Raw genomic sequence first — 22011 nt, 5'->3', positions numbered from 1 at the left:
CGTTCGGGAGCCCCTTCAACTCTTTCGTCGTGGGTCCTGGGAATCAAACTCAGGCAGTCAGCCCGTCAGCAAGCTACTTCACCTGCTGAGCCCTCTCACCTGCCCTGAGATCCCTTTCTTTAAGGAATTTGCTGTGGCAATGCACAAAAGGCCATAGGGCAACTTGCGGGAGTGGGCATGTCCCTGGGAATTGAACTCTGGTCATTAGGCTTGGTGGCAAGCACCCTTACTCGCTGAGCTATCTTGCAGGCCCTCACCATCATTTTGTAAATGATAGAGGTATCTTGCCTAAAACCACACAGCCAGGTTGTGGCCCTAGCTGGGGATCAGAACCCAGCACCGAGCCTAGGTTTTTCCCTGGTAGCACTTTTCTGAGGAGGCAGGCTGTGAAGGGGGCCGGCTGAGGCTGACACCTCATTGTCCTAGTGTGTCAGAAGCCTTAGCAGGCCTAGATCCATTCACAGCTGCCAAAGCACTTTCCTGTGCTTAATTAACATAATTAACAAATGTTGATTGAGTGCCCAGTATGTGTCAGGCACCGTACTGGGCTCTGGATAGTCAACAAAAGAGAAATCCCCGGCTCTAGTAGTATCATGAGTAAGACAATAAATATGTAAAATACACTGTACAGCAGGAAGACAGAAAGAGAAGGTCTAGGCTTGGAGGCTGGGAAGGAGGGTTGTTTAAAGTGGGCAGAGAAGGCCTCATGGCAGAAAGAATGTCTGTAAAGATTCAAAAAAAAAAAAAAGCAAGGAGTGATCTCTAGGGAGCGTGCTATGGTGGGCACGGCCCTGTGGTAGGCCTGATGTGTGGTGGGTGATGGGAAGGGCCAGCAGAAGGGAGGAACGAGCCAAGACCAGAGGCTGGCTCCACCTGACTCTGAAATAATGGGTATTGTAGGAACCAGAGCTGTGGGGCATAGGAAAGCTGGAGACACTTCTTTCCACCTCGTGGAGGGTTTGGTGTGGGTGCAGCAGCTGGCAGGGCCCGGTGCCCCTTCAGTGGGTGGCTCCCAGCAGCTGCCTCTGGGGCTTCCCAGACCTGGCCCCGCCCCTCGGGCTGAGGCAGGGGCGGGACCAGGAGCTAAGCGGCCCTGCCTGGAGGGAGGGCTGAGGAGCAGGTGGCGGGCTGGTGGCCTCTGCCGGCGGGCAGGACGGTGGTGGCTCAGCCTCTGGGTCCAGAGACCCAGCTTCCTCCTTTCCCGCTGGTGCCTGCCCCCGATGCCTGCCAGACTTTTGCCTGTACCAGGGCCCCCGGCTGACCAGCCTCCCACCCCAGACTGATTGGGGAGTTGGGGGCTGAACTGTCTGGGGGCCCGCTACCAATGCACTGCCGGGTTTTTCGGGGCCTGGCGGGAGCCCTCTTTACACTCCTATGCGTGGGGCTCCTGTCTCTACGATATCACTCGAGCTTGTCCCTGAGGATGATGCAGGGCACGCTCAGGCTGAACCAACCGAACCCGGGACCCCTGGAGCTGCAGCCTGGCGACATCTTCATCGCAGTCAAGACTACCTGGGCCTTCCATCGCTCCCGCCTCGACCTGCTACTTGACACGTGGGTCTCCAGGACCAGGCAACAGGTGACAGGCGGGGCCGCCTTGAGTCCTGAGAGAGCTCCTTGCTGAGGGGCTACCAGGGATCTTCCTGGTGGTCGGGGGGCGGGGGAAGCTGACCACCAGTGAGTTGTTCCTTCTGAGCTCTCTCCACTCCTTCCTTCTTCCATATTCCCCCCCCCCATCACCACTGCCGCACCCCAGGGCCTCCTCAGACTGTCGGTTTCAGTATGGGACCGCCATCCTAGGCTCTTCTTGGGTCCCCCTCATCTACATTCTTGACCCTAACTTGCCTTAAGGTCGTGGTGGGTGTTAAGGAAGCCCCAGAGAGGTGCAGCCCACCAGGCCTGAGTAGCTGCCCACCTCAGGTCTGAGCATGGATGGGGCTGTTTGAGGTGGGGGTGGGATGTGGATGCTGAGGAGACCGGGAGGTGGGGCCTGCTTGAGGGAGGCTTCCTCTCAGTTCCTGCCCCACTGTGCTGCCCAGGGTGTGAGGGTGGTGTCTAGCCTCCCTGTTTCCTGTGCTGCCCTTGGGAGGCAGTGGGTGAGGCAGAGTGGGCTGGAGGTCAAGCTGCCAGGCATATGGATACCTCTGTGTGTGTGTGTGTGTGTGTGTGTGTGTGTGTGTACATGTGCTCATACACAGGGCTAGGTATGCTAAATACAATAATTAAGAAAGCATGGGTAATGAGTGTGTTTCCTGAAAGCAGAGCCTTTCTCCCCTTACTCAAAACCCCATCAATCAAAGCCAGGGATGGGGGGCATTGGGGACCACTTCAGGGGAGATAGAAGAGTCTATGCACTTATGCACACATATACCATGTCCCCACGGTGGCTGCTGGCTCTGTGGGTGGAAGTGACCAAGCCCTTGGAGGGGAGGGCAAGGAGAGGAGGTAGCTCAGTGAGGGAGAGGTGGGGGTACCTGAAGAGGAGGCCCTCCTCCCCCCCTGTTTCCTGGCACAGTGTCCGGTACAGGCATGAGTTCTTCCCGGGTGGAGCTCCCTGCAACCCCAGCCCCCACCTCCCCCCCCTGTATAATTTCTTGTCTGGAGGAGAACATGGTTCCTCCTCGGAAGCCAGCAGGGCTAGCCCTCCTCACAGACCTTCCTGTTTATGAAGCTGCGTCTGTGTGTACCAGGGAGCAAGGTCTCTCATGGTCCCTGGCGCTTTCCTGTTGTGCTCGCCATGGTGGTGCCCTTGCCCTGAATGTGGAAAGGGAGGGCTGGCCAGAGCCACCCAGAAGGCCTGTGGGGCAGAGTACCATGGGACACCCTCTCTGCGTCTCAGCCGAACCCTTTTCTTCTCTACCAGGCCTCTAGGTCAGAGCTGCCTGGGTTACTGGGGTGCAGCTGGTTGGGGGCTACCTGCTGAGGTGCTGGTGCCGGGCAGAGCAAGACAGAAAGGCCAGCAGCTGCCTAAATGTGTGTCCTAGCTTCTTCCAGCGGCCAATGAAGCACCCAGGTCAAAGGTGCCAGCTTCTTGAAGGGGCTGCAGCAGGAGGTTTCATGTCCCATAACCTTGCCAACCACCTGCATGGCAGGTACTGACTTCCCATCCTCAGTGAGGTCAGCTGGAGGCCGAAGAGATGCTGGATCGCCAACCAGAGCCAGGGAGAAGGTTCTGGAAGGATGGTCAGGTGTAGAAGGAAGGTGGGAAACAGGGGGGCCCATTCCTTACTCCTAGGCTCCTTTCTTCCAGTGACCTTGGCTACTGGCCCTCAATTCCCACATTTGCACAACACAACTGTGTCTGCAAACAGCCCTGGCTGGTTAACTGGAGTCCTGGGCACCCGGCTGGTTAAAGGTGATAGGGTGACAGGTGGCCTCAGCTTAGTATGCGGGGATGGACTCATGTATGGCCTTTGTCTGGCAGAGGGGGTGGGCGGGGAAGGCTGTTTTGTGTGTTTTGAGCTTGAAGGAGCCTTTCTCCCTCTAGTCCCCTCCTGGGTGGGGGCTGGGCAAGGGGAGATGGCCTCAGCCCCCTCTCCCCTTTACTGCAGCAGATGGTCCCTGGCCACTCCCTCCCTTACCCCAGCAGGCTGCCTTTCTCTTTGTTTCCCAGCCTGTGAAGCTATAACTAACTATTGTCTGGGTCTTTTGCTTAAGTAAATCAAATGCAGCCTGCTGCTGGTACCCAGCCCCCTGTGCTGGTACCCAGGCCCCTGTGCTCTCAAGTGCTAAAACCTCAGGACTCCTGAGTCTGCTCCTACCACAGACTTCAGCCTGGACCCTGGTCCTTTCCCTAACTCTGCCCCACCTGCCACCCTACTTCAGCAAACATTCTCAGTCTGTTTGTGCCACGCTCTGGACTCTAGTAACTTCTGCTGCCCCATGGCCATTTGGTGGCAAAAACTTGCCAGACAGTCAGACAAGAAAGGTCTAACTTTTCTTGGCTGGTTCCCTCCGGAGCTGTGTGGTAAGTAGGCTTGGTTGAGAATGAAGCAAGAGGCAGAGGAAGACAGCCTGGGGACCTAGGAGAAAGGGCTCGGCCACGACTGGCCGGAAGTCAGGGTAACGCGGACGGTTATGTGAGTGGACAGGCCACATGAGGTGACAGGCATGGTGACTCTGAGGTTCTGGGCCCAGCAAGTGGGAAGAGGGCACGCTTTGTGGGAGAGAGGGCAGGGGGGCTCTTCTGGTGCTCGTCATGGAATCCAGGGCCTCACCCAGGCAAGTGCAAGTGCTTGCACTATCCACCAGCCCTGGCTCTTTTTTTAAAATTTTTTTATTGGGAGCGGGGGCGGGAATTGTCTCCCCACCGACCCCAGTGTTGGAGATTGAATTCAAGGCCTGAGCATGCTCAGCAAGTGCTATGCCACACCCCCAGTGCTGGCCCTTGCCTGTGCTTTTGAGGGGTTCCCTCTTAGTGCTCCAGCCTCCAGGGAAATGTTATGGTGACAGGGATTTGAGAGGCTGGGGCCCAGCAGGACGCATGGAGAGGGGCTCCAGGTCCAGGTCCAGGTCCAGGGCCCTGTGGGTGGAGAGGGGTAGAGTGGAAAATACTAGGCAGGTCACTTGCTGTCCCTGGAACATCCAGGGCTCTGGCACCAGCTCAATGTGCAGAGGCGGACCCCGGGGAGAGGGCTCAGAAGGAAGAACCACCCAGTCTCCCTGAGAGAGCCAGGTGCCGGGACACTGGAGGCAGACAGGGTGCTACCTTCTGGTGGAAGGGGAGAAGAACACAGGGGGCCCCTGGGGTAGATGATGTGTGTCAGGGAAGGTCTCTTGGCGGGGGAGGCCCTAGAAGAGGCAACTTGAGGTTTGGAGAGCTCGGTATAGGCAGAGCATGTACCTGTAATGTGTTGGGGTAACTAAAAAAAAAAAATCTGAGTAGAGATACCCAGAGGTGGGGCAGGGAGGGCTGAGGTAAAGTCACACCCGGTGGCAAGGGTCAGGTGTCTCTTCCTTTATCACACTGACCTTTTTTTTTTTTTTTTAAAGTATTTATGCCTTTGGGTGTTTTTTGCCTGCACATGCGTCTGTGTACTATGTGGGTGCAGTACTCATGGAGGCCAGAAGAGGGCGTGGGATCTCCCCCTGGGATTGGAGTTCCAGACATCTGTGAGCCACCATGTGGGCGTTGGAAGTCACACAGGGGTCCTCTGGATGAGCAGCCAGTGCTCTTAGGTGCTGAGCCACCTCTCCACGTGCGTCCTAAGGGAAACAGGAATGGCGTTGACAAGCGGGTGCAGGTGCTATTTCTGTAGCTTTGAAAGGGCAGTGGGTCTAGGATCAAGGTAGAGTCTTGTAACAATCTACAGGCAAGCCACAGTGGCTCTGAAGTAAGCTTGTGGTTGTGGGCCTTGGGAGAGCGGGCTGGTTCCCTCATGGCCCAACCTTCCCTGTGCCCCACCCCTGCACTGGGCTCCTGTGAGAGTAAGTACAGCCACCTTCCCTGTATACTCTTTCCTTCTCGTCCACCCTTCCTCCCTGCCCATTCTTCCTTGTTTTACAGGTTACAGCTGCTACTCTCTCCTACTTTACGGATGGGCAAACTGAGGCTCAGAACAGGGTTGTTTTGGTCTGGGAGGGCTGGCTTGTTTGTGGTGTGAAGACGCTGTGGATGAACAAGGAAGGTCACTGTGGCTGGAGCCCTGGTCTAGGAGTTCACAGAGGTGTAGATCCTGTGGGGGATGGAGTTTCCAGGGGACTTGAACATGGGGACATTGTCTCCTCAGCCCTCACTTTGAAATGGTTCAAGGGTCCACTTGGTTTCAAGGGTCAAGGATACCATTAAAGGTTTTCAAGATGTTCTGTGAACATCTTCAAAACGAACGCTGTTAAGGTAGTGTGCTAGTTTAGGTTTTATTGCCGCGAACAGACACCATGACCACAGCAACTCTTATAAAGACAAACGTTTAACTGGAGCTGGCTTACAGGGAGGTTCAGTCCATTATTATCATGGCGGCAAGCGTGGCGATGTGTGGACAGACACGGCGCTGGAGGAGCTGAGAGTTCTACATCTTGATCCGCAGGCAGAAGAAGGAGACTGTGTGTCACACTGAGAGTAGCTTGAGTGTATAAGGCCTAAAAGCCCATCCCCACACTGACACACTTCCTCCAGCAAGGCCACATACTCCCTATGGGTCAAGCATTCAAACCCTCGAGTCTGTGAGGACCATTCCTATTCAAACCACCATGGCAGTGAGCGAGTTCTGCATGTACTGGGCTAGCTCTGGGTTCGGGTGACACATTACCTTCCTGCTGTGACTCTGTCTTGCCTACAGGCAGATTCTGGAGTTTTGAAGCTGCCCGGTTTGGAGTTGATACGTGGTTGACTAAGAGATTGATCCTCACCTACCTAATCAATGTCCCAGTCACACCAGGTCACACCTATAATCCCAGCACATGAGAATGCAATACAGAAGGATTGCCACCAGCTCCAGGCCAGTGTGGGGTTACAGAGTTGCGTTCCAGGCTACCTTGATCTATGGTGTGAGACCTTGTTTCAATAAATACACAAAATAAAAAAAACAGCCCTGTGGATTGGAATCTCAGTTCAGCCTCATTTTCAGACAGTCGCTGGGGAGACAGTGTGAGTGACGGTCCTGACACATGCCCAGTCTGAGAAAGCAGGATCGTGCCAGTGTGTGAGGTTCTGATGTGCTGGGGGTCTCTGCACTGCGCGAGGCTTTGTGGCTGTATGGTATGGGGTCTGAGGGTTTGGGTGGGGCAAGTCCTATAGTCTGTATACTCCTGTGGATAGAGCTCAAGGGGCTTTGCTTTCTATGTTATAATAAATGTAAGGACCAAAAGAAACTTGGGGAGAGAGGAAGGGGTTTGTTTGGGTTCTCAGGTTACAGTTCATCACGAAGGAAAGGAGGGCAGGAACCCAGAGGCAGGTGTTGAAGCAGAGGCCTTGGAGAGGTTTTCTGGTTTGTACCCCATGGCTTGCTCAGCCTGCTTTCTAACACAACCCAGGACCTACCTAGGGGTGGCACCACCCACAGTGGGCTGGGCCCTCTCACACCAATTTTTAATAAATGTATTCCTTACAGTCTTGCCCACAGGCCATTCTGCTGGGGCATTTTTTCAACTGAGGTTCTCCCTTCCCAGATGGCTGTAGGTTGTGTCAAGTTAACAAAACATAGCCAGCAGCACAGTGGCCAAGTGTGGCTGTGACATTGTGTGTGGAAGAGCCGTGAGTCGGCTAAGAGTGTGCAGCCCTGGAGAGCAGATGCAGACCCTTCACCCTGGAGTTGTGTGTCCTTGAGAGCTTAGCTGTGTGTGTGCACGAGGAGGGTATGTCTGAGGAGAGAAGGCAGGAGTCTGCCACGTCTGTGTCCTCTCGTGTGTGGGTTAATCTAGGGCATGGCTTTGGTGGGCTGTGGATTGGGGGCCTCCCTCTACTAACCTATCCTCCTTCTCCCCACAGACATTCATCTTCACTGACAGCCCAGATGAACGCCTCCAGGAGAGACTAGGTAACTGCCTGGCTGTGGTGCTCCACTGTTGGCAGGAAAAGTTCATGGCTGTGATAAGTCCTTGGGGTCTCTAGGAATTAGGTCTCCTGTCTTTGGCATTGGGGACTGACTACTTTGTGTCCAGGAACAGAGTAAGTGTGTAAGAGGCTACTGGATAAGGCCCTGAGCACTTGGGCTTCCGTTCAGTCTGCTGCCTCAGTTTCCCTGGGAGGGGATGAGCCCTCTAGGCTCTCTGGGGTCTAGCCTCATCTTATACATCCTGTATTCCTCTGTGTGTGTATGTGTGTTTGTGTGTCTCAGTGTTATGGGGGAGGGGCTGGGCAGGTCACCTGACTGTTTCTCATTTCCAGGCTCGCACCTCGTGGTCACCAACTGTTCTGCAGAGCACAGTCATCCTGCTCTGTCCTGCAAGATGGCTGCAGAGTTTGATGCCTTCCTGGTCAGTGGTCTCAGGTAAGTGTGGTTAGGTCACGGGGACAGGAGTGACTTTTACCTCAGGCTCTCTTTTTACCCTACCCCCTACACCCCCACGGGGTCTCATTATGTAGCTGTAAGTGTCCTGGTACTACTCTGTAGACCAGACTGGCCTTGAACTCACAGAGATCTGCCTGCTTCTGCCTCCCAAGTGCTGGAACTAAAGGCGTGAGCCACTATGCCTGGCTTTTTTTTTTAAATTACATTTAAATATTTATATGTATGTCTGTATACATGTGTGGGTATACACATGTCATGCACTGTGTGAAGTTCAGAGGACAATTTTTGGGAGTTATATCTTTCCATCGTATCTCTGGCAGGGGCCAGAGTCATCTCCCTGGTCTCGGACCAGCTTTTGAATTGAGTGTTGTGTCAAAAAAGTGAAGTGGTGTAAAAGGAAAAATTAAAAAAAAACCAACCAAGCAAAAGTGGCAGGGAGTGGGGAGATATGTGCTGGAGGGGTGGCTCAGCTGTTAAGAGCACTGGTTGCTCTTCCAGAGGACCCAGGTTCGATTCCCAGCTCCCACTAGCAGCTCATACCTGTCTGTAACTCCAAGATCCGACACCCTTACACAGACATACATGTAGGCAAAACACCAATGCACATAAGGGAACAATAAATAAATCTAAAACAAAACAAACAAACAAACAAGGCCCAAAAGTGGAGCGGTGGGGCTGGAGATATGCATCAGAGGGTAAAGTCCTAGCTGCACAGTGTAAGGATCTGAGTTTGAGACCCAACACCAACTTCAAAAGCATGTGCATGATTCTAGTGCTAGAAGCCACGTGAAGACGGGCTGGTTCTGGGGCTTGCTGCCTAGCCATCATGTCCTGGTCCCAGTGAGAGATCCTGTCTCAAAAAATATGGTGGATGGTAACAGGAGAAACACCATCCATGGTTGTCTCTGGCCTTGGCATGTAAGCACACACATTTGTACCTGAGCATACACTGACACGCCTCTGGCCTTGGCATGTAAGCACACACATTTGTACCTGAGCATACACTGACACGCACCCCCCAGGCCTCCTCCCCTCACACAAATGGAGGGACCTGGGCTAGCGAAGGGATCCTAGGGCCTTCTGGGGTTAGACTCACCCTTTCCCATCTAGCAGGCAGAGAGGTGGGCTACCTGGAGTCAAATCCTGTCACTCAGTGGCTGTGTGGTCACGAAGTCTTTGTTTTCATCTGTTCTGAAGATATCTGTGAGGGTACACAGCATGCTGCCTGACCCAAAACTTGAGGTTCAAATAGTAGCTACCGGTAGAAAGCACAGACAGCTTAGAGAGGAGATTCTCAACCTGTGGGTCGTGACCCCTTTAAACAACCCTTTCACAGGGGTCGCCTTAGACCATTGGGAAAACACAGACATTTACATTATGATTCGTAACAGTAGCAACATTACACCTATGAATTAGCAACAAAATAATTTCCTGGGAGGGGATCACCAGGACATGAGGAGCTGTACAAAGCCAAGCAGAGTTAGGACGGTTGAGAACCGCTGGCTTAGAATTAGCAGTAGCGACACCAGGATTGTCAATCATGTGATCCTGTTTTCCTCAATGGAAGGAATGAAAGATGTCTGGTCACCTGGTCATCTGGTCACCTGGTCACCTGAATGCCAGTGAAAGTGGTCAACATGATCCTTTGCTGTTCGGTTAGGAGGCAGCCTCCACCTGAGGCTCTCCAATATCCTCAGCCTTCTTTAGGCCCTGATCCTGGGCTTTATGTTTCTCAGTGACCAGAACCCATCCCTGTGTAGCAGGCCTCAGGTACTTTGCATCCTCCACCAATAGAATCTATCCTTATGCTTATCACGATCCTTCCTCTAGGCCCAGGCCCTGGGCTCTGTTTATCAACCAATAGAATTCATTCTTATTGTAAAGCTTTCTTACCTTGCTAAGGAGTTTCTGTGTCGCTATGTCTAAAGCTTTGTTGCAATAATTGTTCCGTGGTAACCTTTCTCCAAAGTTTTACTATGCTTAAATGTGTAAGAAGAATAAACCAGGAAGGCAGTCTCCAGGAGGTTTTGACTCAGTTCCTAAAAGATAGTACTAACTTGAAGCTTCATTCTTCAGGTAGCGTGGATGTCTCCCCGAGGGCTCTGAGGCTTCCGTGGTCGCCAATAACGACCTGACTGGTAGCTATTAGCTGTTGACTGTGGGGTCCCAGGAACACAGTATTTCCACAAGTTAACTGTGCCCCCATCCCCACAGGTGGTTCTGTCATGTGGACGATGACAACTATGTGAACCCCAGGGCTCTGCTGCAGCTGTTAAAAACATTCCCGCAGGACCGTGATGTCTATGTGGGCAAGCCCAGCCTGAACCGGCCCATCCACGCCTCTGAGCTCCATTCAAAAAACCGCACGGTGTGTCCTTTCCTCCTTTTTCAGTTGCCTGTTGTTCTTGGTGTGTGTGTGTGTGTGTGTGTGTGTATACACTGATACTAGGGGCAGAACCTGGAGCCAGGGCCTGGTTGTATGCTAAGGCCTGGGTCATCAAAGAGCCCTGGCTTGGCAAGGGGATCTCTAACTACTGGGATTTCCTGACTCTGACCAAACTCCCAGACGCCTGGAATCACCATGGATTTGTACAGTCCTGGGCTGGGGCTGGAGCCCAGTTGGCAGAATGCTTACCTAACATCACAAAGCCGTAGGTTTGATTTTCAATACCATGTAGCTCAGGCGTTGTGTAATGCAATAATGCCTGTAATCCTACCACTTGGGGAGGCTGAAGCAGCTGTTACTGGTTCAAGGCTAGCCTGGGTTACATAGTGGATGCCCAGGTCAGTCTGGGCCATAGATGGATACTGGGTCTAAGCCCAAAAAATCCCCAAGTATTGCTAGGCCATGTGATAGATCTTGGTTGCTCAGAGCTATATACCAATCCTGATATGTGGCTCTGTCCCTCGAGCTTCTTCACTGTCCAGCCACTGACATGTAGACACAGGGAACTGGGGAGACCAAACCAGCTTCACTGCAGACCCAAGAAGTTATAGGATGGCCAGATTAGAAAACAAACAAAACCCAGGAGAGCTGGGCTGTGCCTCTGCTAGACTTCAGATAAATAATGAGGTTTTGTCTGAGTCCCCCTAATTGCATGATTCTTCCCCGCCCTCAGTACCGCTTGGTTTCTGGAGCTTGGGTAGTAACCCCAGAGTAGGGGGAAGACAGGGAGGAGGCCTCCTTGTCATGAGACCCTGCTTGGAGCAAAAGCTGCTGCTTAAGACTCCCCCCTCCCTCCCCAGGCCACCATCTGCTGCTCTGGGGAAACTGGAGCCTTAATTATCAGCCAGCCGCTGAGCCCTAATTAAATCCTCCTGGGCCTCAGGGTGTGTGTACACACATGCCACTCCAGGTGAGCCGAGGGGTGTCCACCCTGACCTCCCACCCAGCTCGAGCCCCCTCCCCCCTCCGTCTCCAGGCCTGAGGATTCCAGGCTGGAGCATGTCTCCTGGGGTTCATAGACCAGCCCTGTCACTCCTGCTGGGGACCCTGATTGAAGCTGACACACCTCTTTGGGTGTCAGTGTCTCGTCTGTGAGGCAGGTGGTAAAAGCTGTTTCTCACAGAGTGACTGTGAGCAGAAGAGTCAGGTGGGACCATCTGCCAGCGTCCCTGGACTGGATGAATATTATGGGGTTCATTTCTTAGACATGTCTTGCAGGGTCAGGCCAACGCCTGACTGGGTACATCCAGACCTGCTGTCATAAATGCCACAGCCAAAATCAACACAGGGAGGAAAGGGTTTATTTGGATTATGCATACCAATCACATTCCATCATTGAGGGGTGTCAAGGCAGGAATTCAAGCAGGAACAGAAGACAGGAACCCATGGGGGGGTGCTGCTTTCTGACTTGCTCCCCATGGCTTGCTCTGCCTGCTTTCTTATACAACCCAGGGCCACCAGCCCAGGGGAGGCACCACCCGTAGTAGGCTGGAGGCCAATATAATGGGCTACGTGGGCCTCCTACATTAATCATCAATCAAGAAAATGCCTCACGCTGGGCAGTGGTGGCGCACACCTTTAATCCCAGCACTTGGGAGGCAGAGGCAGGCGGATTTCTGAGTTCGAGGCCAGCCTGGTCTACAGAGTGAGTTCCAGGATGGCCAGGGCTACACAGAGAAATCCTGTCTCGAAAAACCAAAAAAAAAAAAAACCACACACACACACACACACACACAGAAAGAAAAAAAAGAAAAAAACAAGAAAGAAAGAAAGAAAGAAAGAGAGAAAGAGAAAGAAAGAAAAATAAAGAAAAAGAAAAAGCTTCACACTTGCTTACAAGCCAATCTGGTGGAGGCATCGTCTCAATTGAGAGTCTCTCTTCTCAGGTGTCTCTAATTTATGTCGAGCTGACAGAAACTAACCAACTTGCCCCACAACATGCACAATGCTCTTCTTCATGTGCACTGCCAAAGGGAATGTCCCTGACCCTCTGTTCTGTCTTGGAGTGTTCCAGAATCCCAGAGAGCCCAGGCCAGTGCAGAGCCTAGAGCTCCGCGTGGTGGGACAGCAAAGGGGAAAGATCTCTCTCTGGCTTGGCATCTGTTCCTGCTCCATATTCTGAGGCAAGTGGCCTCAGTCTGTGCTTTGGTCACCGTGCTTGCGGTGCGGCCCTTAGCACAGGGCTGACACCCTTTTGGTGATGTTGTGCTTACTCTAATTACATAGGAGTGGGAAACCACACATTTGTTAGTTTTAATAAAGCACGCAGTTATTGAGCACTTCCTGGTCCTCAAGAGACATTCACACTGCCTCTTCGAGCCCCGAACTTTCTCTAAAGGCCATCTGTGGAAGTAAATTAGAAAGGAAGGCCGTCAGATGACAGAACTGGGACATCTGTGCTCCCAGGCTTAATTCTAGGACCCGGAAGTGGATCCTTCAAGGGGATGGGAGTGGTGGGAGGGGCCCTTTGGCCTCCTCATTGTCTGCCCACGGGTCTTTCTGGAGCAGCATCATGGGAGAAATCTCAGCCCAATGCGAGATGCTCTCATTAAGCGCCAGTGTGGACTTGCAGGAAGGAGTTTGAGTGTGGGGGAGGAGGCAGCTCGAGAGATGAAACGGCATAAGGGAAGAGTTCTCCTAAAGGCCTGGAGAGCCGGGCGGTGGTGGCGCACGCCTTTAATCCCAGCACTTGGGAGGCAGAGGCAGGTGGATCTCTGAGTTCGAGAGTTCGAGGCTAGCCTGGTCTACAGAGTGAGTTCCAGGACAGCCAGGGCTCCACAGAGAAACCCTGTCTCGAAAAAACCAAAAAAAAAAAAAAAAAGGCCTGGAGAACCCACACGTGAATTCAGGGTCCTCGCAGGAGATCCAGGAAGAGGTCTGGGCTGAGGTGAGAGTGGTGGAAGGCGGAAGGGATGCTACTGATTACTGGGATGACCATGTCAACGGGCTGCCTGCCCACTGGTGCTCCCAAGATTGTCTTCTCTTTATTCCAGGGGTGGCTTCACGTTCTTCATCTGCAGAAAACCTTTCTCAGCCTCAGGAATTGGGAGTGAAGAAAGGGAGAGTTGGAGGATTGGTGTAGGTGGCCTCAGGGATTAGCGTGCCTCAGGCTTCATAGAGGCCACGCCCCTATGGTCTTCCTAGAGCACTCTGGGAAAGGCTCAGATTGGCTAGCCTAAGTCATATGCCTATTCCGGGTCAAGGGGCCCAGCTCTGGGCTTTATTCCAGAAGCATGGGACCACCTCTGTGAGCTGGAGGATCAGGTGCCAAGGCTCCCCCCAAAAGCCAAGGGTAAAATGGCACCTGTCTCCTCCTCTTCCACCTCCTCCTTCTTTTCTTCCTCTTCCTCCCACCTCCATCCTCTCCTGTGGAGGCCTACAGACTGGGATGTCTCAGACGAAATACCTCCTCTTCAAGGAAGCCAGACTCTAGCTGGGTTTGGGGCTCCCCTGTGCCCTTGGGACTCATAATTAGCGGTGTGACACTGGACCTCGGCTCCCTTTCTGTGAAATGGGCATGCTTCAGTCTCCAGTGAGGTGTGAAGCAGAGCTTCAGGGCATGATGGCTGGGGGTAAGGGGCAGTCTAGCTGGTGTAGCTGGTGGCCCTTGGTTCCCTAGGCTCACTCCACGTCTCTGTCATCCCCTTTCCAGAGGCTGGTGCGATTCTGGTTTGCCACAGGGGGTGCTGGCTTCTGCATCAACCGCCAACTGGCTTTGAAGATGGTGCCATGGGCCAGGTAAGCAGAGGCCAGGGGTGTTGAACGTAAGGGACTGTGGTGTATGACGGGCTATGGTTAGCGTGAGAGGCTGTGGTGAACATGAGGTGCCTTTGAGGCAGGGAGGAACGAGAGGAGACCCAGGGGAATCGTATCTTATCCAGCTGCATTAGGGCAGTACAGATCTGTGGGAGACATTTCTGTTGACTTTTAGGGAACATGGTTCAGTACACTCTGACTTAGTTTCTCCATCTGAAATGGAACTGAATGTATAGTGGCCAATGGCATTGTAAGGACCGAGTGGGAAAATGTCTAAGTGGACACCTGCAGTGGTCAGGGCTCCTTGGCAGTTCTTTCCTCACCTTCTGATAGTCGATGCCATGGAGGTCAAGCATAGGAGCCCTCGGAGATGGAGAGAGGCTATTGACTGGGGGCAGGAGGGAAGGCTTCCTGGAAGAGGTGGCATTTTTTATCTGAAACATCCCTGTAGGCTCTCACAGGAGAGGGATTTGGGAGTGTGTGTGGGTAGACACTGCCCTTCTGGAAGTGGCTGAGCCTGACCTTTTCCCAGGCTGGCATCAGTGGCCATGAGCTTGTATGGATCTTTGACCCAACTTAGGCTGTGTTTCACCAGGAGGACCAGGACAAGAGGAAAGGCAGGGCCACGCTCAGAGCCCTCAGGAGGGGTTGACAAGCCTTAGGTTACTCAGGTTCAAGGTCACACAGCTGCTCGGCCCCTGTCCCTGTCTGCTTTTCCTTGCCTGAGGAGGGGGTTCAGAGTGTCAGAGGACATGCTGCCCCTTGGGCCAGCTCAGAACAGGCACACACTGTGGCCCACAGTTGTCTCTGTGACTAGGGTGCCCCCTTGTGCTCTGCCCACCTCTGTGGTACCCATTCCCATCTAAATGTGCAGCTGAGGGGCACCAGGCTGGTGCCCACCCCTGACCAGGCATCCTGGGAGGTGATGTTGATAGCCTTGGACAGTCAGGAGGTGTTTCCTGGGACACTGGTTGATGGGACTGAAAGCTTGCTGCTGCCTCTGGGAAATCCACATTTTCCCTCTAGCCCCCCCAAACCACATGCTTCCCTCTGACTCGGCCTCAGTACTCCAATCTGTGGCAGGCAGGGAGTGTCTCTCTGTCATGTCTGGGTCCTTATCCCTAGAGAGGTGCAAGGGGCCAGGGCGTGTCAAGCTCAGCAGTGAATCTACGAGCGAATGAATGAGAGGAAACAGGAGAAGAAAGGATGTATTTCCCGCCATTCCTCCACCCAGTCCTTCAAGGACCCTGGGGAGGCAGGACTCTTATCAGCCCATTTCTCAGGGGAAGAGACTGAGACCCTACAGGTTCCAGACTTGTCTAGTGAAGTGTGCCGGTCCAGCGCAGGCCCTGCTGGGAGGAGGGAGGGGCGCATGTGCGCACGGCCGGGGTCAGCGGCCGCCACCCAGCTCTGTCCCCCAGCGGCTCTCACTTCGTGGATACCTCGGCTCTCATCCGGCTCCCCGATGACTGCACCGTGGGCTACATCATCGAGTGCAAGCTGGGGGCCCGTCTGCAGCCCAGCCCCCTTTTCCACTCACATCTGGAAACCCTGCAGCTGCTGGGGGCTGCCCAGCTTCTGGAGCAGGTGAGCCAGCTGCAGAGCAGAGGCCCAGGGATGGGGAAAGAGGGTCTTCCCGGATGAAGGCTGAGGTACTTGGAACCGACTTGGAGATTGAACTTACAGGGCTTGGCCATCATGTACTGATGGGGAAACAAACAGAGGTGCAGGGAGGTGGTACACGCCTTCCAGACAGTGGCTCAGGCTTCCTATCTTTCTGGGCTAGGAGGACTTTACAGGCGTGGGTGCTGCTCCCAAGACCCGGCCCCATCCCCCACCCCCATCCTTCACCCCACCCCATCCCCCACCCCCATCCACAGTTTCTCTTTCCACTCTGCATCTTCCACCCCCACATTAACCTCATGAGAAATCTGTGGAAAGAGCCGGGTGGGCCTTCCGACTTCTGTCTGGAGTTCCCTCTAAGGCTTGCCTGGCCAGAAGGCCTGAGATTGTTTGCCCCCACAGGGTCACTTTTGAGGTACACATGAGGAAATCATATAAAACTGCGTAACGTGACGGACAGAGCCTGGCATTCAGAAGGGTCTGTCTCCTGTCCCATCTGTACTCTCCTCAGGGGACCCAGGCCTTGGGAGGACAGGATCTCAGACCTAGGTCTGTAGTCACCATGGACGGAGGGTCCTCTGACTCCCAGCTGACCCTCAGATGCCATGGCCTGATAGTCTAGTTTGGGTCAGCGCTTGGAGTCAGCCGATTGGCTAGGCAGGGAACCAGGGTACAGGGCCCACCCATTAAGAAGCCAGGAAAGGGGGACAAATGTAAGGTGACCAGAAATGGGGCAGCTGTCACCTGGCAGCGTGAGGGGCCTGACCCTCGTCACTTTCTGTTTCCACCAGTTGTCATATAGCGGCCACACAAGCCTCCCTCGGTATCTGAAGGGATTGCTTCCAACGCCCCAAGGATCCCCAAACCCTCCAGCTGCAGTCCCTTATGGGAAGGGCCTCAGTGTTGGGCATGCCCCACTGCCCCACGGCCCTCCCCCCCACACCTTAATCAGCTCTGGGTTACTTTCCCTTCCTAACAGGATTGAAAGACTCAGTAAAATGTCATGCTTTGGTGTTTAGGGAGCAAATGAGAGGAAGTGCACAGCATAGACACACATCACTGAGATATCTACAACCCAAGGTTGGCTGACTCTGCAGATGTGGAAGATGCAGACACAGGGGCCAACTCCGGGTCCGGGATGTAGCTTAGTGGGTAGAGAGCTTATGTAGTGTGCATGAAACCCTGAGTTTGATCCCTGGATCTTCAGAAACCAGGTCTGGTGGTGCAGACCTCTGATCCTAGCACTTAAAAGTCGAAGCAGGAGGATCAGAAGTTCAAACCCCTGTCTAGAAAGAAAGAAAGAAAATCTCTGAAGGCTGACCATAAATATTAGCCCCATTCTACTAGATGGGAAAACTGAGGCCCTGGTAGCCACCAAGCTGTCAGTCTTTAGCCATGGCGTGTGTCTGCTTCTAAGCTGACGGCTCTGTCCCATGTCTTCTTGACATTGTATAGTCTAGGCTCCAGGTGGAGGGACTAGCCGAGGCCTGCCCAGGGCTGTGGAAACCTCCCAGCTAGCCCAGGTACTCAGCTGAGGGGAACAACCCCTTCTTGATGAGCTTGGTGTCCCAGGCCTTAGGAAGAGGGAATCACCAGCCTCCTGGGTAAGCATCACTGCTGGGGACAAACGGACTGAGGCAGGAGCATGCCTTCAGGCTGTAGTGACTTTGGGCGGGGCTGGGCTCCACTGTACTGCAGGCTCAATTGCCAGGCCTCTTTAGAGGCCCAGTGTCTCCCTGGAGGACTTCCTGGGCGGAGTATCCCCCAAACCTTCCTATCTTCCCCCAGGTCACCCTCAGCTATGGAGTCTTTGAGGGGAAACTGAATATCATCAAGCTACCAGGCCCCTTCTCCCATGAAGAGGACCCCTCCAGGTGGGTGTGGGGTAGAGACTGTAGCTTGAGGGAGGGGTCTGAGGAACTTTGAGGGAGAGTAGTGCCACAGGTCATGGTGGCTGAGCACACAAGCTGGGAGCAGAGAAAACAGGCTTAACTTCCTAGTCCGCTACTTTCTGTGTGACCTTAGATAACTGTCTTGTCCTCTCTGGGCTTCAGACTCTCCATCTGTATCTGTAGCACCAGAGCCCGTGGCTGTTCAAAGGGCCCTGGAGTTAGGGCTGTGGTAAGCACAGCCCTGTTTCAAGGAGACAGAATTTGGTCCAATGTGGGAAAGAAATGCAAAGTCCACAGAGGAAAGGCATTGCCTTTCAGCAGAGTGAGCTGCCCATCAGCAGAGGCATCCAAGCCCCAGTGTTAGTTGATGCTAGATTCTTTTTTTTTTTATTTATTTATGTATTTTATGTATATGAGTACACTGTAGTTGTCTTCAGACGCACCAGAAGAGAGCGTCAGATCATATTGCAGATGGTTGTGAGCCACCATGTGGTTGCTAGGATTTGAACTCAGGACCTTTGGAAGAGCAGTCAGTGCTCTTAACCACTGAGCCATCTCTCCAGCCCCCGATGCTAGATTCTTTATGAGCCTGAAGATTCTAGAACCCAGCCAGGGGGCTCTCAGTGTCTCCTCTGACTTTCAAGGCGTCTGGAAGGAGAGGTTCTCAAATCAGGGGTCATTTACCAATGTTCTGATTGCTCCATGCTGGGGGTGCTTGCCACCGTCCTGCCAGGCACAGGGTAGCCCATGACACAGAGTTACCCAGGCTGAGCATTCGCAGGGCCTGTGGATCAGCGAGATTGGGGTAACTGTCTCCCCTTGATGGTCTCTCTGCAGATTTCGATCCTTCCATTGTCTTCTCTACCCGGACACACCCTGGTGTCCGCCACCAACGTGAGCTCTGAACTGCTGCAAAGAATGATGGATGCTTCTGCCTGACCACTCCCCCACTTCCCAAGCTGAGGGCTTTTGGTCCAGTACACACTGGCAGATGGTCCCTGGCAAGGCCTCTGGGTGACAGGAAAGGCCAGGATATGAACATTGCTTGGTGTTGAAGGTGTCTCGGGCCCAGACACCTGGTCACACCACAGAGGCTGCAGGGACACTTGAGTTGGTATGCGGGAGGGGATTGGGGTCCTCACCCTCCTGAGGGTGACATATGCCCTGCTTGGAGTCTAGCCTCTGGCTCTGGCCTCAGTTATTTGTTAGGGACTAGAGTCATCGGGATAAAACCAGGGTCTGTGACCTGCAGCTACGGGACTGGTCTCAACTGCTCCTGGTTCTACTCAGCTGGCCAATGGACCTAGACTTTGGGAACCCAGCAGGCACAGGTGCCAATTGTAACCGACCTTTGGTTCACTGTCCCAGCCTCCTTTACTGTGAGGGGCTGCCATGTGACCCAGTGGAACTGAGCAAAGCCAATAGAAGGGTTTCTACAGTATGTTCCCAGCCTGAGACATTGTCTTCCTACTGTGAGTGTGGGTGTGACAGCTGGATCTGAGGAAGCTACTTTGGCACCATGAAAGAAAGGTGAAGACAATCTAGAGCTGTTCTCCTTAACACCTCAACTGTAAGAAATTAAACCTTTATTTAAGTCTCTCTCTGTCCAACTTCCTGCTATGGTCGGCCAGTGTTCCTGACTGGAACAAGGCTTCTGAGCTGTGGTGATGGCCACATTCAGTGGTGAGATGTGGTGTGTTGTTTAGAGCTTGGGGAATGAGGGCTACGAAGGGTGTGTGTGTCTGTGTGTGTGTGCATGCATGTGTGTATATGAGAGAGAGAGACAGAGACAGAGGATGTGTGTGTGTGTGCGCGCGCGAGAGAGAGAGAGAGAGAGAGAGAGAGAGAGAGGGGGGGGGGGATGTGTGTGTGTGTGAGACAGAGACAGAAAGGGAGGATGTGTGTGTGCTTGTGTGTGTGCGCGCGCGCACATGTGTGTGTTGCACTGTATGACACGTATGTGGGTATGTATTTGTGGCTGGGGCATGTACTGGTGTGATTATGTCAGTTGTGAGTGTTGGACGCCCTGCCTCCTTTCTCTGCCCTCACGGCATGGACTGGGACGCCATTGTATCTGGGAAGCCTGGTGACCCTGAGCTGGGGATTTGCCTTGGGTGTCAGTTAAAGGTGACAGGATGGCTTGAACAGTCAAGGTAGAGGCCAAGCAAGTACAATAGCCTTTAACATCTCTGGCTGTTACCCAGGGAGGCTGGCTGCGTGAGCAAACAGGACCAGGATGGCAGGGGCCTTCTGAGAAGGGAGCACACGAGAATGTAAGGGTGAGGGACTGTGTGGCTAGAGGGGTACTGACTCAGGTTCCCAGGGCCTACAATTCCTTTAGACATGTCTTTTGCCCTTGAAGGACCAGATTGTTCCCAGCATGTCTGTGTCTGGCGTGTTGGGGACCACCCAATGCCTGGGTCTTGGTCTCTGAAAGGGCTTTCAGTATTCCTGGTGATGGGTACAGAATCCAGCTGCAAGGGCCCCTCCAAAGCTGATGTCACATGAGGGAGAGTCTGGCAGAGGGAGGGCCCTGAGCCCGAAGCCAGCTGTGGTAAGAGAACAATCCTGTCCACAGCCACTGGTCCCTCTTAGAAGCTGCAGCAGGTTTTCGGGTTATTCTCAGATCCTGAGGCTTTGGTGGAGAGAAGAAAGCTCTCACCAACTGCTTCCTCTGTTGTCCCACAAGAGCTGGCTAGGAAGGGGAGCAGAGTCAGCGGGGCCTGCACTAGGACGGAGAGAGTGAGGAGTGTGGCTTAACCCCCTGGGATCTGTGGGGATGGTTCTCAAGCTCTTTGGCCCCCTCTTTGGCTGAAGAGGGATTCATTTGAGCCCAGGGGCAGGAACCAGGAGTAGGCAAGGTGAGATACCCTGTGGTAGTCTCCTTTGACCCCCAGTTCCCTCATCTATGGTCTGGACTGCTGAGCCAAGGCTGCACACTGCAGGGTGTTCATAGGTGGCTGAGTTGGGGGCTATGAGTGAGTAGCTGAGGTGTCCATGACAAAGGGGACAGAGGGAGGCCGTGGCCTGAGGCAGCTGGGGAGCCAATCTTGATTGTCAACTTGATATACTTGGAAGAGGGCACCTCAACTGAGGAATTGCCCCCATCAGACTGGCCTGTGGACACATCTGTGGGCATTTTTCCTGACAACTAATTGATAGAGGACAGCGTAGCTTACTGTGGGCAGGGCCGTCCCTGGGCAAGTGGTCCTGGGCTGTATAGGGAAGTAGCTGCACCAGCCAGAGGAAGCAGGCCTGTCAGCGGTGTTCCTGTCAGCGGAGTTCCTGTCAGCGGAGTTCCTCCATGGCCTCCGCTTCCGTTCCTGTCTCGAGTTCCCATGCTGACTTCCCTCAGAGTGTTTTGTGGCACTGTAAACTGGCATAAGCTCTGTCCTCCACACGGCACTTTGATCACAGCAACAGAAAGCAAGCCAGGACCGACAGCGCTAGAAGGGGCCTGGGTTTCTCCAGCCAGCCCCCATCCCTAGCCAGAAGGCAGCAGAGGGCCGAGCGAGCCTGTGCTCCTCCCACCCACACCATCCCTTCTGTGAGTCAGCCCAGTGACGAGGACATTTAGGGAGCTTGTGATGGAGTGTCTCCATGTGGACATAGAGGTCACCAGCCACACGGTAGAGGCCACTGGGAGGTCGCTGTCCGCCAGGCTCTGTGGTTTCCTCTTATCTCGCGTATCATAGCCTGCAGCAAGCTCACTCTGCAGGTGAGGGTGGACTTGAACATTCAGCCCTGCTATTGCTAGGGTTTTAGGCATGTGCCACTAGGCCCAGTTTATGTAAAGCTGGTGTATGTGTAGGGGTGTTAAACCCAGGGCTTTGTGCACACGAGGCCAGCAACTACCAACTGAGCCACACCCCTGTTTGAAGCAGGAACTATCACTATTCCTGTTTCTTAGGGTTAGGAAACTGAGGTATGGGGGTGTGGCTCAACCTTCTTGATGTCAGAGCCCAGGTAAGAAGTAGCCTGGCCTATGTCAGTTGCCTCTCCGTATGGGATGGTTTTGAATGGTGGAGGAACCTCTGTAGGCCTGGGCTTCCTTTTGCCTTCCTGGGGCTCTGTGTACTGGACAAGTGGCTTCCCCGGGTGTCCTGGCTATCCCTGCCACGTGAGGTAAGTTGGGGGCCCTGTACAGGAAGCAGCTTCATGGGCAGTTGCTCAGCAAGGGTCCTCTCTTCCCTCCCTGAGCTCATTCTCTCAGTAAAGGTTGGGAGAGGACTGAGATGGCTGTGGGTCAGTCTCCTGAATGGGTCTCCCCTCCCCACGGGTCCCTCCCCCACATGGGTCCTCCTCCCCATGGGTCCCTCCTCCCCATGGGTCCCTCCTCCCCATG

General features: G+C 53.8%; 1 protein-coding gene across 1 annotated transcript; it reads left to right on the top strand.

The window, feature by feature from the left end:
• The first annotated feature begins 1129 nt into the window (after positions 1-1129).
• On the top strand, positions 1130-19265 carry Mfng (MFNG O-fucosylpeptide 3-beta-N-acetylglucosaminyltransferase). The gene is made up of 8 exons (XM_028789975.1): positions 1130-1579; positions 7427-7475; positions 7826-7928; positions 10164-10317; positions 14048-14133; positions 15573-15738; positions 17563-17648; positions 18504-19265. The coding sequence occupies exons 1-8, from the start codon at positions 1325-1327 to the stop codon at positions 18562-18564; spliced, it is 960 nt and encodes a 319-aa protein (XP_028645808.1). The 5' UTR covers positions 1130-1324; the 3' UTR covers positions 18565-19265.
• Positions 19266-22011: the final 2746 nt, after the last annotated feature.

Source organism: Grammomys surdaster, unplaced genomic scaffold (genome assembly GCF_004785775.1).
Source record: "Grammomys surdaster isolate TR1022 unplaced genomic scaffold, NIH_TR_1.0 125852, whole genome shotgun sequence".
NCBI classification, from domain to species: domain Eukaryota; kingdom Metazoa; phylum Chordata; class Mammalia; order Rodentia; family Muridae; genus Grammomys; species Grammomys surdaster.
This window is presented reverse-complemented; position numbering and strand designations above follow the sequence as displayed.

Bases quoted from the DNA above. Each gene is read 5' to 3' on its own strand.
- Mfng (XM_028789975.1), top strand. From the start codon at position 1,325: ATGCACTGCCGGGTTTTTCGGGGCCTGGCGGGAGCCCTCTTTACACTC. The intron at 10,318-14,047 runs GTGTGTCCTTTC...TCCCCTTTCCAG, and splicing joins TCCATTCAAAAAACCGCACG to AGGCTGGTGCGATTCTGGTT. The intron at 14,134-15,572 runs GTAAGCAGAGGC...TCTGTCCCCCAG, and splicing joins AAGATGGTGCCATGGGCCAG to CGGCTCTCACTTCGTGGATA.